Here is a 13,768-nt window from a genome sequence, read left to right on the forward strand (position 1 = left end):
GCGGGGTAAACCCTGAGCTAGTCACCAGCCAATCGCAGGGCTCATGTCAACAAAAAAACATTCGCCCACACATTCACACCTATGGACAATTTATAGTCTTCAATTAACCTACCATGCATGTTTTTGATATGTGGGAGGAAACCGGAGTACCTGGAGCAAACCCACGCAGGCACGGGGAGAACATGCAAACACCACACAGGCGAGGCCGGATTTGAACCCGGATACTCAGAACTGTGAGGCAGATGTGTTAACCAGTCGTCCACTGTGCCGCCTCAGAATTGTAAATGTCTTCCACAAATGTTCTTAAACTGTGTACAGTCGAACCGACAGTACAGGCTAATAGGGGCGGGGTGTCGTTCAATATAACCGATTGTCTGTTACATTGAAGCACTTTTTTTAGGCCATATGTGCGCATATTTCTGTCGAATACACACTTATTGTTTTCTAGGTTTTTTTCGTGGCCTGACACGCCCAGTACAAGTTATTTTAAGTAAATATAAACAAAGCTTGAAAATGTTGGAAAGTTTCACATTTTATCCAAACTTACCATGCTGGTGTGCTTGGTCATGGTGACATTGTTGACGTACAGTACTCATCGTAGGCGAGTCGCTTTCATCAGCCGCGAGGAATTCGTGTACTTCCTAGTTCCAAATCCGTTGCCAAATGTGAACGGCTTGGCAAAAAAATTTACTGTACCAAAAATAGCATGTTCCAGACTCGAGACTTGTGTTTTGTATTCCTCAGAGTTAAAAGTGCCGCTATGCCCTCTCGCTCTCTGTACTGTGATTCTATGTACAATAGACAGTCGATACAGTATATCCATCATGATATAGCCACCATGTCAATGCCCCACATTCAACATGACCGCCACGTAGGCACGGGAGGCACGTCTTTTGGAATTTGATCTATTTTTTTTTTGTATATCTGTGACCCTGAAATACGTCAGTCCCATTCTCTGCCTGCATTGCTCCACAGTACCAGTAAACAACAGCGGCCAATTGTGGAACTAACAGACTTTGTCAAGGTAGTTTTAAGTGGAAACAATTTTTGGGCACATTGTTCAGTCCTGACGATCTGTTTTATCCGATATCCTTTATATTGGGATCCGTTTTACCGAGGTTCCACTGTTTATTATTTCAGAGCCATTCACTCTTACAATTTGCTATTATCCTTTTTTATCTGTTTTCTGCTCAGTATGTCTTATTGTCATTGCATTTACACAAACGCATGCATTTTTGAATGTGAGAGTACAGTATTAAAATCAAAGTGTAGCTCCTTAAAAAAACATTTCATTCTCTATTATGCAAGAATTTTTGTTCAGATGCCCGGAACATTCTATTTGGATAAGCTATGGCAAGTCTTCAGTTTTTAAATGGCTAAAATTAATTTAATTCAGTGGCTGACAGGCATACTGTTGTTCACTTAAACAACAATGTATTCAATAATGTGCTATTGACACCGTTTTTAACAAACACTTTTTTTATAGTTGTTACAGTGGATACATACTCCTGTATGGATCCTGGTATCCCAGTCAGTGGTGTGCGGCTAAGCAACGACCTGTCCATTGGCTCTACGATATCCTTCCAGTGTGATCCAGGATATAGACTAAGCCTTGAAGAACCACTGGTTTGTGAAAAGAACCACTTCTGGAGCCACCCTCTGCCCACTTGTGATGGTATGCCTACACAGCCGTTAAATCAGGGGTGGGCAATTGATTTTCCATAGGGACCATGTGGATAAATTGAAGCGGTTGTCAAGGATCACACCATGCTAACCTCAATTGTGTCGAATATGAGTTGAATGTTGCTTTAATAAGAACAGAACATGTAAAGCACAATTATAAGCAGTCTAATTAAAACTACTTGCAATAAAAAGTATACACATTAATGCCCTAATATTGCATAACTATTGAACTAACATTTACCAAAAACACATCATAAACTATATGTCAAAAACATATAAATTTTTTGATATTTTTTAAGTCTGCTGACATTTTGAGCATCATATACTAAGTCATTTGAGCCATCCTAGCTGGGAATCCCAAATCATTATCAGGGTAAATCCACTTCTTCCCTTCACATTGCAGCAAATAAGAATGTTGCTATGAGGAACATGCGCAGACAGAGTTTTTCCCGGCTCTATTCCGATTGTAAGTTTACATGGCATAAGTTTTCTTCTGATCGGTTTGGCAAAAGGAATTTTCCACCACTGTGAAACCAAATGAAATTCTATTCAGATCCGGCCTGTTTTTTTCCGAATGAGGTGTTTATATGGAGCGTTTTCATTCAGTTTGGGCTCCATTTGGGCTAATAAAATCGGAATAGAAGGCTCCTTGTAAACGAGGATATTGTCGATTCGGCAATGTGATTTTGGAGCTTCTGAATGATCTGTGAGCTGACTTGAAACTAGTCCCAAGAAGGAGTCATGCTATATCACCTATGACAAAACTTTCAAGTCTGCATTTACTTGCATCTGGGTCATTTCATGACACTCTCCCAGAGCAGCTTTTCATGTGTGCTGTCCAATGTTTTAAATGCAATATTATGCAGGCTAGACAGGACACTCAGGATGAGTAAAATGAAACAAAATATGGCTTTTATGTGGTTGGTGGCTTTCCCAAAATTATTGTAAGATTGTTTTTTGTCTTCCACTAACACTTCCAATTCCATCACTTCAAATTTCATTTTGTAATTTAGGTGGTCTTCCAAATGTTACATGGTGAAAACCATCAGAGCTACCTAGAGCCCACAATCCTCTTTTAAATATGGAGGTCTCCACCACCTTTACAACTGTTAACAAGAGTGCACATAATCTGTTAGAGTGAGCAAACACGCAATTTAGCGCCCATTTGGGATCTTAGTAAATCAGCCCCCATGCATCTTGGCTGTTGGCAGAGGCTCTAAAGCAAGCATATGCTTGTCAATATCCTTTCTCCTTAATAGAAGATCACCTTGGGTGGGAGTGCTATGAATCATGTAAACTTGAAAACAAATTATCTCAGCTTCAAAGCAAGGACTTCAGATGTTCCCTGTAGCTCTGTTAGCCCACATAATCTCACTCTCTAGGCTATGATTTTAGTTCTTTTTTTCAGATTTCAGAAACATGGGGGCTAATGTGGTGATTAGTGTCACTATGTGTGTACTGTTAATGTCACAGACCACTCATTTACAGGTATAAAATATCCATCCATCCATCCATTGTCTGTACCGCTTCTCCTCACTAGGATCGGTGGCGTGCTAGAGCCTATCCCAGCTATCTTCGGGCGAGAGGCAGGGTACACCCTCGCAGCCAATCGGAGGGCACATATAGACAAACAACCATTCGCACTCACATTCACACTGACGGGCAATTTAGAGTCTTCAATCAACCTACCATGCATGTTTTTGGAATGTGGGAGGAAAGCGGAGTACCCGGAGAAGACCCACGCAGGCACGGGGAGAACATGCAAACTCCACACAGGCGGGGCTGAGATTTGAATCCCGGTCCTCAGAGCTGTGAGGCAGATTTAATAACCAGTCGTCCACCGTGCCGCCAGGTATAAAACAAATAAACAAAATGCATCGGTTTATGAGTCAGCTGCATGTATTATATCGTATATGAGATACAATGCTGTGTCTGCAATGGCCTTTACCGTTATGTCCTGGAACCTTTTCTTGCTTAGGTGTGAGCCACACTGGTGCCAAATGCCTTGGCCTTCTGCCTCTGGACCCTCTAAATAGACAATTTGCCAAGTGTACTCATCCACTTTTAATGACTTTATGTAATTTTGGCTCATTAATAAAATATTTGATATAATTTTGTTGGTGGATAAGGATTCAGGCCTTGATGTGTTGTGCTTGCTGGAGGGCCCAAGGGGGGAAGGAGTGAGGACAAGAGGGGTGTGTGTGTGGAGCTGTGAGGCCTCAGGCATCGCAGTGATCTTCCAAAACATCATCTGACATTCATTACTTTGAAAATACGTACATTCACAAGAGCTGTACTTCTAATATTGAGAGAGGCTTCCAGGCATTTGATTGTAATGTCATTTTTAGGGCATTTGGGCCAAAGAAAACAGGCACAAATGCAAACAATCATGAGCACTTCGCTCATATGAGTGAGGAAAACAAAAACAAATCTGTCAAACTGTATTCATGTTTTACTGTAAACAACAATGACAACACCCTTTATGTGATATGACCTTTTAGGTAAATTATATTTATTGCATGAAAAAAAAGGATTCCTTGTTTGAACAATATCCAGTTAAACCAATTAACCATCAGATGGATGTAGCATTAACCTCCACACTCATAGCAGCCAATGAGCAAGGAGAATTATCTCATCAACTTCCTTTCATGAGATTAGAGGCGTTCTTTGTATTAAATTACATGTCAATTATCAACATACATGAGCATCACATCACCAAGCTAAGAATACATGTCTTGGCTTTTATTGCTTCATCAGCGAAGATCTCCGCCTTCCCTTTCCGCTCCTGAGCCAGCTCCTGTCAACACGCTGGCTGTCAACATAACAAACGTGTGTTCTCACAAGTAGGTCTTCAACATCGAGGCAACGAATCAGACAAAAGGGGGCGGTCTTACCCAAATATGGACAAAGCGGATACAAAACTGGGTCAAACAGAAGTAGCAGTCAGAGGAGACTTTTCTGGACACTCATATGACAAAACCAATGAGTTTTTTAAAAATGAAATTGACACTTTTATACAAAGTCCATGTTAGAGAGTCACTCTATGGAGGTCTAAATAGCGAAAATACAGGACCTTTAAAGTAACGACTGCAATGAAACTGATTTAGTCCTCTAAGTATGCTTGTGTCAGTTAATTGCCAGTAAATGCAATGCAATATGCTGTTCTGACCACATTTCTTGTTTTAAGTAATTTATGAAAGGTGACTATAGACATGGTTGCTGAATCAATGAATGATTTATTGTCGAGGGCTGAGTGAGGGTTGGTTTGAAACAAGGTAGGGAAAAAACATTGTGTTGGCAGAATTACAGATCCTCATAAAATACTAGGATAGGATGTGATGTGACTCAAATGCATTATTCATCCAAATTGCTCCTTTCTCTTCAGGTGAGGGATTTATTGCTTCATTTACAGTTTTCTTTTTCCCTAGCAGCATTTATCATTCATTATTTTCCCTTTCTATTCAGCCTCTTGCGGCGGGGATATCAAAGTGCCTGCTGGTGTCATCCTCTCGCCTGGCTACCCTGAGCTGTATCCAAACTCCCTGAACTGTACATGGACTGTGGAGGTTAGCCATGGAAAAGGTTTGTTGTAAACGACACATACATTGATTCTTTTACATGTAACCATACATTCAGTCACTTGCCTGTTATGGACACACTTCTGATCCAGAAGTAACTGAAAATGTCTTTCAGGGCAGATGCAAACTCAATGCACATAGGATATAAAACACATTCAAAAACCTGATGTTAGTCATAATGAAGAACAGAAGGTGCTCCAGTTATTATGCCACTGACTTTTAATCACGTTTTCTGGGGTATGATGTGATTTCTTATAAAAAGAAGGTTCAATTTCTGGCAGTCCTCTGGGCAGAAATACCTTGTTAAAGTCCAGTAAAGAATGTCAATACTGATTCAGCCAAGGTGTCCAAAAGCACACTTAAAAATGTTGACAGATTTGATCAAGCAGTAGAAGCCAAGAAAAGGAAGGTGTGCTACGGTATGTGTAGCTCACCAAAATGACTGATCACCTTGGTATTGTTGTTTCTTACTTTTCAAGCTCCTCCTAATAAAGGGGGTTCTAGAGTACTTCATTTTCCACCTTTTCTTTGTTTGTTTAGAAATTAACAATGCGGGTGCAATGTTTTGCAACTGAACACATTTCTGAACATGTATGACTTTTGAAGAACTGTTTACTTAAAAAAAAAAAATTCTTTGGATTGAGACTAGTCATATTATGTCGCTGCATTAAGTTTATGGATGGAAAATGAATTCATTTGTAAAGAATTTTGAGTTAGAATTTTATTTATCTCTTGACACCAATAACGGGCCTTATTTTCTCCTCCAAGGTGTGCAATTCACATTCCACTCCTTCCACCTGGAGGATCACCATGACTATCTTCTGATAACAGAAAATGGCAGCTTCGCTCAGCCACTGGCTCGACTCACTGGCTCAGAGAGGCCGGCTCCGGTTAACGCGGGCCTGTATGGCAACTTCAAAGCACAGCTCCGCTTCATTTCGGACTTCTCCATATCTCTTCAGGGATTCAACATATCCTTCTCGGGTATGGGAGCACATGAGTATTCTGTCTGCAGGAGGCAGAAGGGGGTTCATTGGTAGGATTATAGAACGAGCTGGTTGGCCGACGTTTTTAAAAAGGAATGCAAAAGGTACAAGTGCAGTTTCTTAAAATGTGGTGGGTGGAGTTAGGTTGGGGTATTAAATAGTATAAAAGCTCAAATGTGGTCAGATAAAAATCAACAGCTCATCATTGAGCTCAAAATGCTAAGCCTCTCTGAAAAACATGTCTAAAGTAACTTAAGGACTTTTTTGTCAGTCAGAAAGAGAGCGGGCTTAAAGTTGACCGATTTGGGCTGTGTCGATCACAGTGGTATTATTAAGAGACGACAAGGTCACGCAATTAGAGACTGTCTGGCTTTGATGGGAATGATCATCAAAGCATGCCATGCAGGTCACTGTTCTCAGGACAGAGGATCTGGAATGGGGGTGTGGGGAAATGAATTAATGGGGCCCTCCCATGCACAGACCAATGAGTGGGGAAGTACAGAGAGGTGGTGGTGCATGAGTAGAGAGGAAGGAGAGGAGGCAGATGGTGATGTAGAGTGAAGAAATGATGAAGAGAATATGGGAAGAGAAAAAAGCTATATAATATAGTAAAGTAGAATGACAAAAAGAGGGTCTGCGTCTCAAGCATTCTGGCTAAATGTTTTTCTGCTGTACACTGAAGTGAATAACTAATGCAGTTATGAATATTCATGAATTGTATTTTGTGAGAATGAGGGTGTGTTCTTAATGCCTGTGTGCATGTGAAAGTATTTGTCCTTACATGCGCTGCAATTAGCAGCTGTAGATTCCGTAATTAGAAATCATTTTTAACCTTTCATGACTTTTGAAAATGTGCCACGTTGTCAGGCAACATCCCACAAGTGTAACATTTTGTATTTTTTTTCGGAGGTGCTGAAATCAATAAGGCTACACATAGTTTTGACTCTATATAGAATGTGAGCAACGTTACAGCAGCATCAAAACAAATGGCAAAGCTATGCAAATTGCTTTTCCATCAAATTGACTGTATAGTGCTTTTTCTGTTTTTCACACGCTCCTCTAACTTATAAAGACATAAAGGATGGAAATTAACTTGCTGCGTGTCCTTGAAGAGGAAAAGGCACTGATGATGCTAATCTAAAGTTAAAACTTACAAAGTGGTGCTAATGGAAACACAGTAAGGAAAAATGCCAAAACTTTTTTTAATTTGTTACAAATACATTGGAAATGTCATGATTTCCAGAATATGACCTTGAGCCCTGTCAGGACCCTGGGACACCCCGCTTTGGCTGGCATGCAGGCTCGAGGTTTGGCATTGGTGACGCCCTTTTGTTCCATTGCAACACTGGCTATCGGCTGCAGGGGGCAAAGGAGATAGTATGCTTGGGAGGTGGCCGCCGTATGTGGAGTGCCCCTCTGCCAAGGTGTGTGGGTACGTTGCATTCATTCTGTTTCCTCTTCTGTTTGCTGAATTATGTACAGTAGATTGCTGTGTTTCCACTCTTTACCAGTATTTGCTATGTATTTGACATAAATGGATAGACTTTGAGGCACTCTTTTGGTGAATTAGTGAAATACAATTAAGCAAAATACATTAGGCCACAAAGACAGCACCATTTCCCCCCCACACACATAAGGGCTCAGTAATAGCTAACTCTTGAGATACTGTGCTGACATTTCATAGCAAAGGCATTTAGTCATTTGCTGTCTCATCATGCCCTGAATTATTTTGCGTGAAATGCGATTGCAAAATCTGATTCCTGGCTCACCAGTTAAGTGTTGAGAGTGCACTGAACTTATAAATTTTACATGTCTGTAAACAATAGCAGAAATATCAGTGGAGGGCTTCTTCTGAATCTAACTTGTTTAATTGGCTTCATACTTTGAAATATTCACATTCTTGTATTGAAGGACACAATTGATTTGATTTGCTGCTTAGTATCAAAATAGCATTAAAGAAAATCCTCATACATTTTATATTACATCCTTTTCTGTTCAAAGTCTTCAATCAGAATAATTAAGTTGGCAAAGTAATTATTCACTCATTTGCATTGGCATCAAGCAATTTCCCCCTAAATGTAAGAAAGTAAAAACCTTTTTAAACCAACCATTTAATAACGTGAATAACATTTCACAGTGTGTCAGTGCCCAATGATGATTCCTGTTATGTTACTAAAACAAACACAAAAGGATAAACACAACTCTCCAAAACTGATTAATTGGTAATTAATGGGCGGCACGGCACATCTGCCTCACAGTTCTGAGGACCTGTAATCAAATCTGGCCTCGCCTGTGAGGAGTTTCCATGTTCACCCCGTCCCTGCGTGGGTTTTCTCCGTGTACTCCGGTTTCCTCACACATCCCAAAAACATGCGTGGTAGGTTGATTCAAGACTCTAAATTGCCCGTAGGTGTGAATGTGAGTGCGAATGGTTGTTTGTTTATATGTACCCTGTGATTGGCTGGCGACCAGTTCAGGGTGTACCCTGGTTTTCGTCCCGGCGATAGCTGGGATGGGCTCCAGCACGCCCGTGACCCTAGTGAGGATAAGCAATACGGAAAATGGATGGATGAACGGTAATTAATGGATCAGACATGCAGAAACCCGCCATAGCATTATGACCTTAATCAAAAGAGATCCAGCCCAGGGATGTATCTCTCTTGTTACAAAGATAATTAATCACGTTATGTTATGACTGACACTCTCAGAGAGGTATTCATTTAGCAATATGTCAAGTACTATTCTAGTGATATACAACTGCATTGCATTGAATAGAGTATTTGGGTTGCTCCATTTAGCGAGAGAAATCTCAACCGTTGTAGACTGCGTTGTTGCATAGAACCCCTTAATGTTGGTGACCTGTAGAGTGCTTTTGCTACATACTAAAAATACTGTTATGTGACCTGACGTTTTACTTCTTTAAAATGTTTGATATAATTGTGTGTTTTTTGTTGTTGTTGTTTTGCAGCGGAGTGTGGCTCGACAGTCTCCAAAAATGAGGGTGTTCTTTTGTCGCCAAACTATCCTCTGGCGTATGACAACAGCCACGAATGTGTATACAGCATTCATGTTCAAAGAGGAAAAGGCATCAACATCACCGCCAGCACGTTTCATCTTGCACAAGGTGACATCCTCAAGGTAAAGGCACAAGGTGCTCCTCTGCGTTGACAAACACTCAAAAACAAAACAAAAAACACTCACCAACTCAGTTTTTGTCATTTTCAAAATGAATGAAACAGGTTTGGGCTTATTATTAATGGGAAATGGGAAAAGGAATTTTGTGCAAAGCGAAAGGTACTTTGCAGAAACATTTTGCCGTAGAAGTCGTAGCATAACTAAATGGATCAAATAACTGATGCAAATAACCCTCTATCTCAGCTGGAGCTCAGTCTTTGTAGTGCAGATGTCTAATGGTGTGATCAGTAGCGCATGTCATCCCACTCTTCGTCTCTCGTCATGCACTTGTGTAGATGACATTTCTTTCTTATTCGTTTATGAAAATGTTTTTACAGAGGACTACACAACACTACCTTAAAGAACCCTCTTTTTGTCAGCTCCAAGATTCCATTCTAGAAACACAACAGGAAGACTTAATAATACCTGACAATGAAAAAATACAATTCCTACAATTGACATTTAAGTTACCAATTCAAAGAAATATCAGGTTGCAAATGTTTCCCACATGATTCACCACCTATAATCTCTAATTGAATTTGTGTACTGCAATACTGTTTGACATTATAGATTCTATCATCTGACTTGTTAATTCATCTCCAATGATTAGCGGGGTTTTAGATCCCTGAATCCAATTTTCACATCTCATTTAGGGCATTGGGTTTGCGCTTCTGGTACCACATAAAGCAGAATATATACAGTTCCAATAGCTTCCCCTAATTGTGTCCTCTGTTTCCTCAGCATTAGTTTTTAATTTAATAATTCCACTTGTCAGTGGGTCATGTGCTTTTAGCCACATCGCACTCATATTTCTATTTGTTTGTCTCTGACCAGGTGTATGATGGTAAAGATGGTGCTGCTCCACTCCTCAGCACATACACGGGCACATCCATGCAAGGTCTGTCACTGACTACCACTTCCAACTATATGTGGTTGGAATTCTACTCCGACCAGGATGGCACAGCAGCAGGTTTTCGCCTCAAATATCATAGTAAGTTATTGTCCATCTCATTGCGAAAGCTTTGCCCAGTGATTGAATGATCTATATACCTTCATGAAGAACAAACCATGAACTGACCCTCACCCTTCCTCGCTGTGCCTTTAACAGTTAATCGTTTTGCACAGTATGGTGCATTTCAACAGCCAAGTGTTATACTTTTTTTTTTTTCTTGCGTTCCCGACCACATCATTCCAGTATGAGAACCTTCCTTTGCTCTTTATTTGGGCAATTAAACTCATTGCTGCCGAACTATACCTCATACCCCAGATGGATAATTGATGAAATGGTTTGGAATTGACATTTTGGTTTCAGTGGTATTTTGACTCTACCATGTCCTGTATGTACTCTTATAGTGGTGTGCACACATTAATGGGCCAATGCAAACTGTGGGCCGGTAATAGATGAGATTTGTTTATCCTGCTAATTAATTTGCTGACTGTACATAGTTGTTGTAATTGTTTTTAATGAATTGCTTCTACAAATAAATGACTTAGCATTATTTTATATTCCAATTTAAAGGTATTTATTTCCTTTTCGGTCTGTTTTGTCTTTTTTTCCCCCCTTGTAATTGTTTTTAATGAATTGCTTCTACAAATAAATGACACAGCATTATTTTGTATTCCAATTTAAAGGAATTTATTTCCTTTTCAGTCTGTTTTGTATTTTCTTTCTCCCCATAGGTACAGTACATTATAAAATATGTGGCAATTCATCTAGACATGGCATTGCATTACAGTAAATTGTGATTGAAATTGTGATTAGTTGTCTTGATTGTTATATTAATTGGATTGAAGCATCATGTACAGTACTGTATATACAGTGGGTACGGAAAGTATTCAGACCCCCTAAGATTTTTCACTCTTTGTTATGTTGCAACCATTTGCTAAAATCATTTAAGTTAATTTTTTTCCATATTAATGTACACACAGCACCCCATCCATCCATCCATTATCTGAGCCGCTTCTCCTCACTAGGGTCGCGGGCATGCTGGAGCCTATCCCAGCTGTCATCGGGCAGGAGGCGGGGTACACCCTGAACTGGTTGCCAGCCAATCGCAGGGCACATAGAAACAAACAAGCATTCACACTCACAGTCATGCCTACGGGCAATTTAGAGTCTCCAATTAATGCATGTTTTTGGGATGTGGGAGGAAACCGGAGTGCCCGGAGAAAACCCACGCAGGCACGGGGAGAACATGCAAACTCCACACAGGCGGGGACGGGGATTGAACGCTGCACCTCAGAACTGTGAGGCTGACGCTCTAACCAGTCGGCCACCGTGCCGCCACACAGCACCCCATATTGACAAAAAAAAAGGAATTGTTGAAATTGTTGCAGATTTATTAAAAAATAAAAACTGAAATTTCACACAGCCATAAGTATTCAGACCCTTGCTCAGTATTTACTAGAAGCACCCTTTTGAGTTAATACCACCATGAGCCTTTTTGGGAATGATGCAACAAGTTTTTCACACCTGGATTTGGGGATCATCTGCTATTACTCCTTGCAGATCCTCTCCAGTTGTGTCAGGTTGGATGGTGAACGTTGGTGGGCAGCCATTTTCAGGTCTTTCCAGAGATGCTCAATTGGGTTTAAGTCAGGGCTCTGGCTGGGCGATTCAAAAACAGTCCCAGAGTTGTTCTGAAGCCACTCCTTCGGTACTTTAGCTGTGTGCTAAGGGTCATTGTCTGTTTTGAAGGTGAACCTTCGGCCCAGTCTGAGGTTCTGAGCACTCTGGAGAAAGTTTTCGTCCAGGATATCCTTGTACTTGGCCGCATTCATCTTTTCTTCGATTGCAACCAGTCTCCCTGTCCCTGCAGCTGAAAAACACCCCCACAGCATGATGCTGCCACCACCATGCTTCACTTTTGGGACTGTATTGGACAGGTGATGAGCAGTGCCTGTTTTTCTCCACACATGCCACTTAGAATTAAGGTCAACAATTTCTATCTTGGTCTCATCAGACCAGAGAATCTTATTTCTCACCATCTTGGAGTCCTTCAGGTTTTTTTTTTTTTTTTTTTTTTTAGCAAACTCCATGCGGGCCTTCATGTGTCTTGCACTGAGGAGAGGCTTCCGTCAGGCCACTCTGCCATAAAGCCCCGACTGGTGGAGGGCTGCAGTGATGGTTGTTGACTTTCTAGAACTTTCTCCCATCTCCTGACTGCATCTCTGAATCTCAACCACAGTGATCTTTGGGTTCTTCTTTACCTCTCTCACCAAGGCTCTTCTACCCCGATTGCTCAGTTTGTCTGGACGGCCAGCTCTAGGAAGGGTTCTGGTCGTCCCAAACGTCTTCCATTTAAGGATTATGGAGGCCAATGTGCTCTTAGGAACCTTAAGTGCAGCAGAATTTTTTTTTTTAACCTTCGCCAGATCTGTGCCTTGCCACAATTCTGTCTCTGAGCTCTTCAGGCAGTTCCTTTGACCTCATGATTCTCAATTGCTCTGACATGCACTGTGAGCTGTGAGGTCTTATATAGACAGGTGTGTGGCTTTCTTAATCAAATCCAATCAATATAATCAAACACAGCTGGAGTGTAATGAAGGTGTAGAACCATCTCAAGGATGATCAGAAGAAATTGACAGCACCCGAGTTAAATATATGAGTGTCACAGCAAAGGGTCTGAATACTTATGGCTATGTGATATTTCAGTTTTTCTTTTTTCATAAATCAGCAAACATTGAAACAATTATGTAAAAAAAATAATTGTTGTTAATAATTTCAACAATTCAATATGGGGCGATCTGTGTACATTAATGAGGAAAAAAAAGAACTTAAATGATTTTAACAAATGGCTGCAATATAACAAAGAGTGAAACATTTAAGAGGGTCTTAAAACTTTCTGTACCCACAGTAGAAAAGGTTTCAAGTAAGATTTTTAAAAAGCAGCATAATAAGGTTCACCCTTTTCCTATTTGAAGTGCAGTCTTTTCAAGCAAAATGAATGGCCCTTTTGGACTTGGAGAGGATTGGCTGATTTATGAAAAGAGAGTGCTAATATGGCGAGTTTAAATCTTCCTCTGAAATCTGGGTTCATGTTTAACCTGACTCTTCTACCAAAACTGCAATGTAGTTTTCTAGATATGAGCCATAACTGCTTAAGATTTATACTGGGCATGACACTTGTAATATTACCATAACATCCGGCATGGGCAAAGGCCTCCCAGGGAGGTGAGACTGTAAATCAGCACTGTTGGGTTTATATGAGGCTGCCGTTGCTGCATGGCAGAACACTTAAGTTTAGTACGTGAAGTTAAGTAATGCATATCGAGGCCATGGTCAAGTTCAAAGGCTTACTGCAAGATTGTTTGTATTTTTTGGGCTTTACTTTTATCTTTATTGTA

The 13,768-nt window shown here is 40.6% G+C and overlaps 1 protein-coding gene across 4 annotated transcripts in view; it reads left to right on the forward strand.

Moving 5' to 3' along the window:
• The window catches only part of LOC133479563 (CUB and sushi domain-containing protein 3-like), a 283,130-nt gene that overhangs the window by 107,484 nt on the left and 161,878 nt on the right, over positions 1 to 13,768 (forward strand). For all 4 annotated transcript variants that reach the window (XM_061776717.1, XM_061776718.1, XM_061776719.1 and 1 more), the window contains exons 18-23: positions 1,487 to 1,675; positions 5,149 to 5,265; positions 6,030 to 6,245; positions 7,491 to 7,679; positions 9,216 to 9,385; positions 10,256 to 10,412. In XM_061776717.1, coding sequence (XP_061632701.1) covers positions 1,487 to 1,675; positions 5,149 to 5,265; positions 6,030 to 6,245; positions 7,491 to 7,679; positions 9,216 to 9,385; positions 10,256 to 10,412 — 1,038 coding nt within the window. The remainder of the gene's footprint in view (positions 1 to 1,486; positions 1,676 to 5,148; positions 5,266 to 6,029; positions 6,246 to 7,490; positions 7,680 to 9,215; positions 9,386 to 10,255; positions 10,413 to 13,768) is intronic.

The sequence above is a fragment of the Phyllopteryx taeniolatus genome, chromosome 6 (genome assembly GCF_024500385.1).
Source record: "Phyllopteryx taeniolatus isolate TA_2022b chromosome 6, UOR_Ptae_1.2, whole genome shotgun sequence".
Lineage (NCBI taxonomy): Eukaryota > Metazoa > Chordata > Actinopteri > Syngnathiformes > Syngnathidae > Phyllopteryx > Phyllopteryx taeniolatus.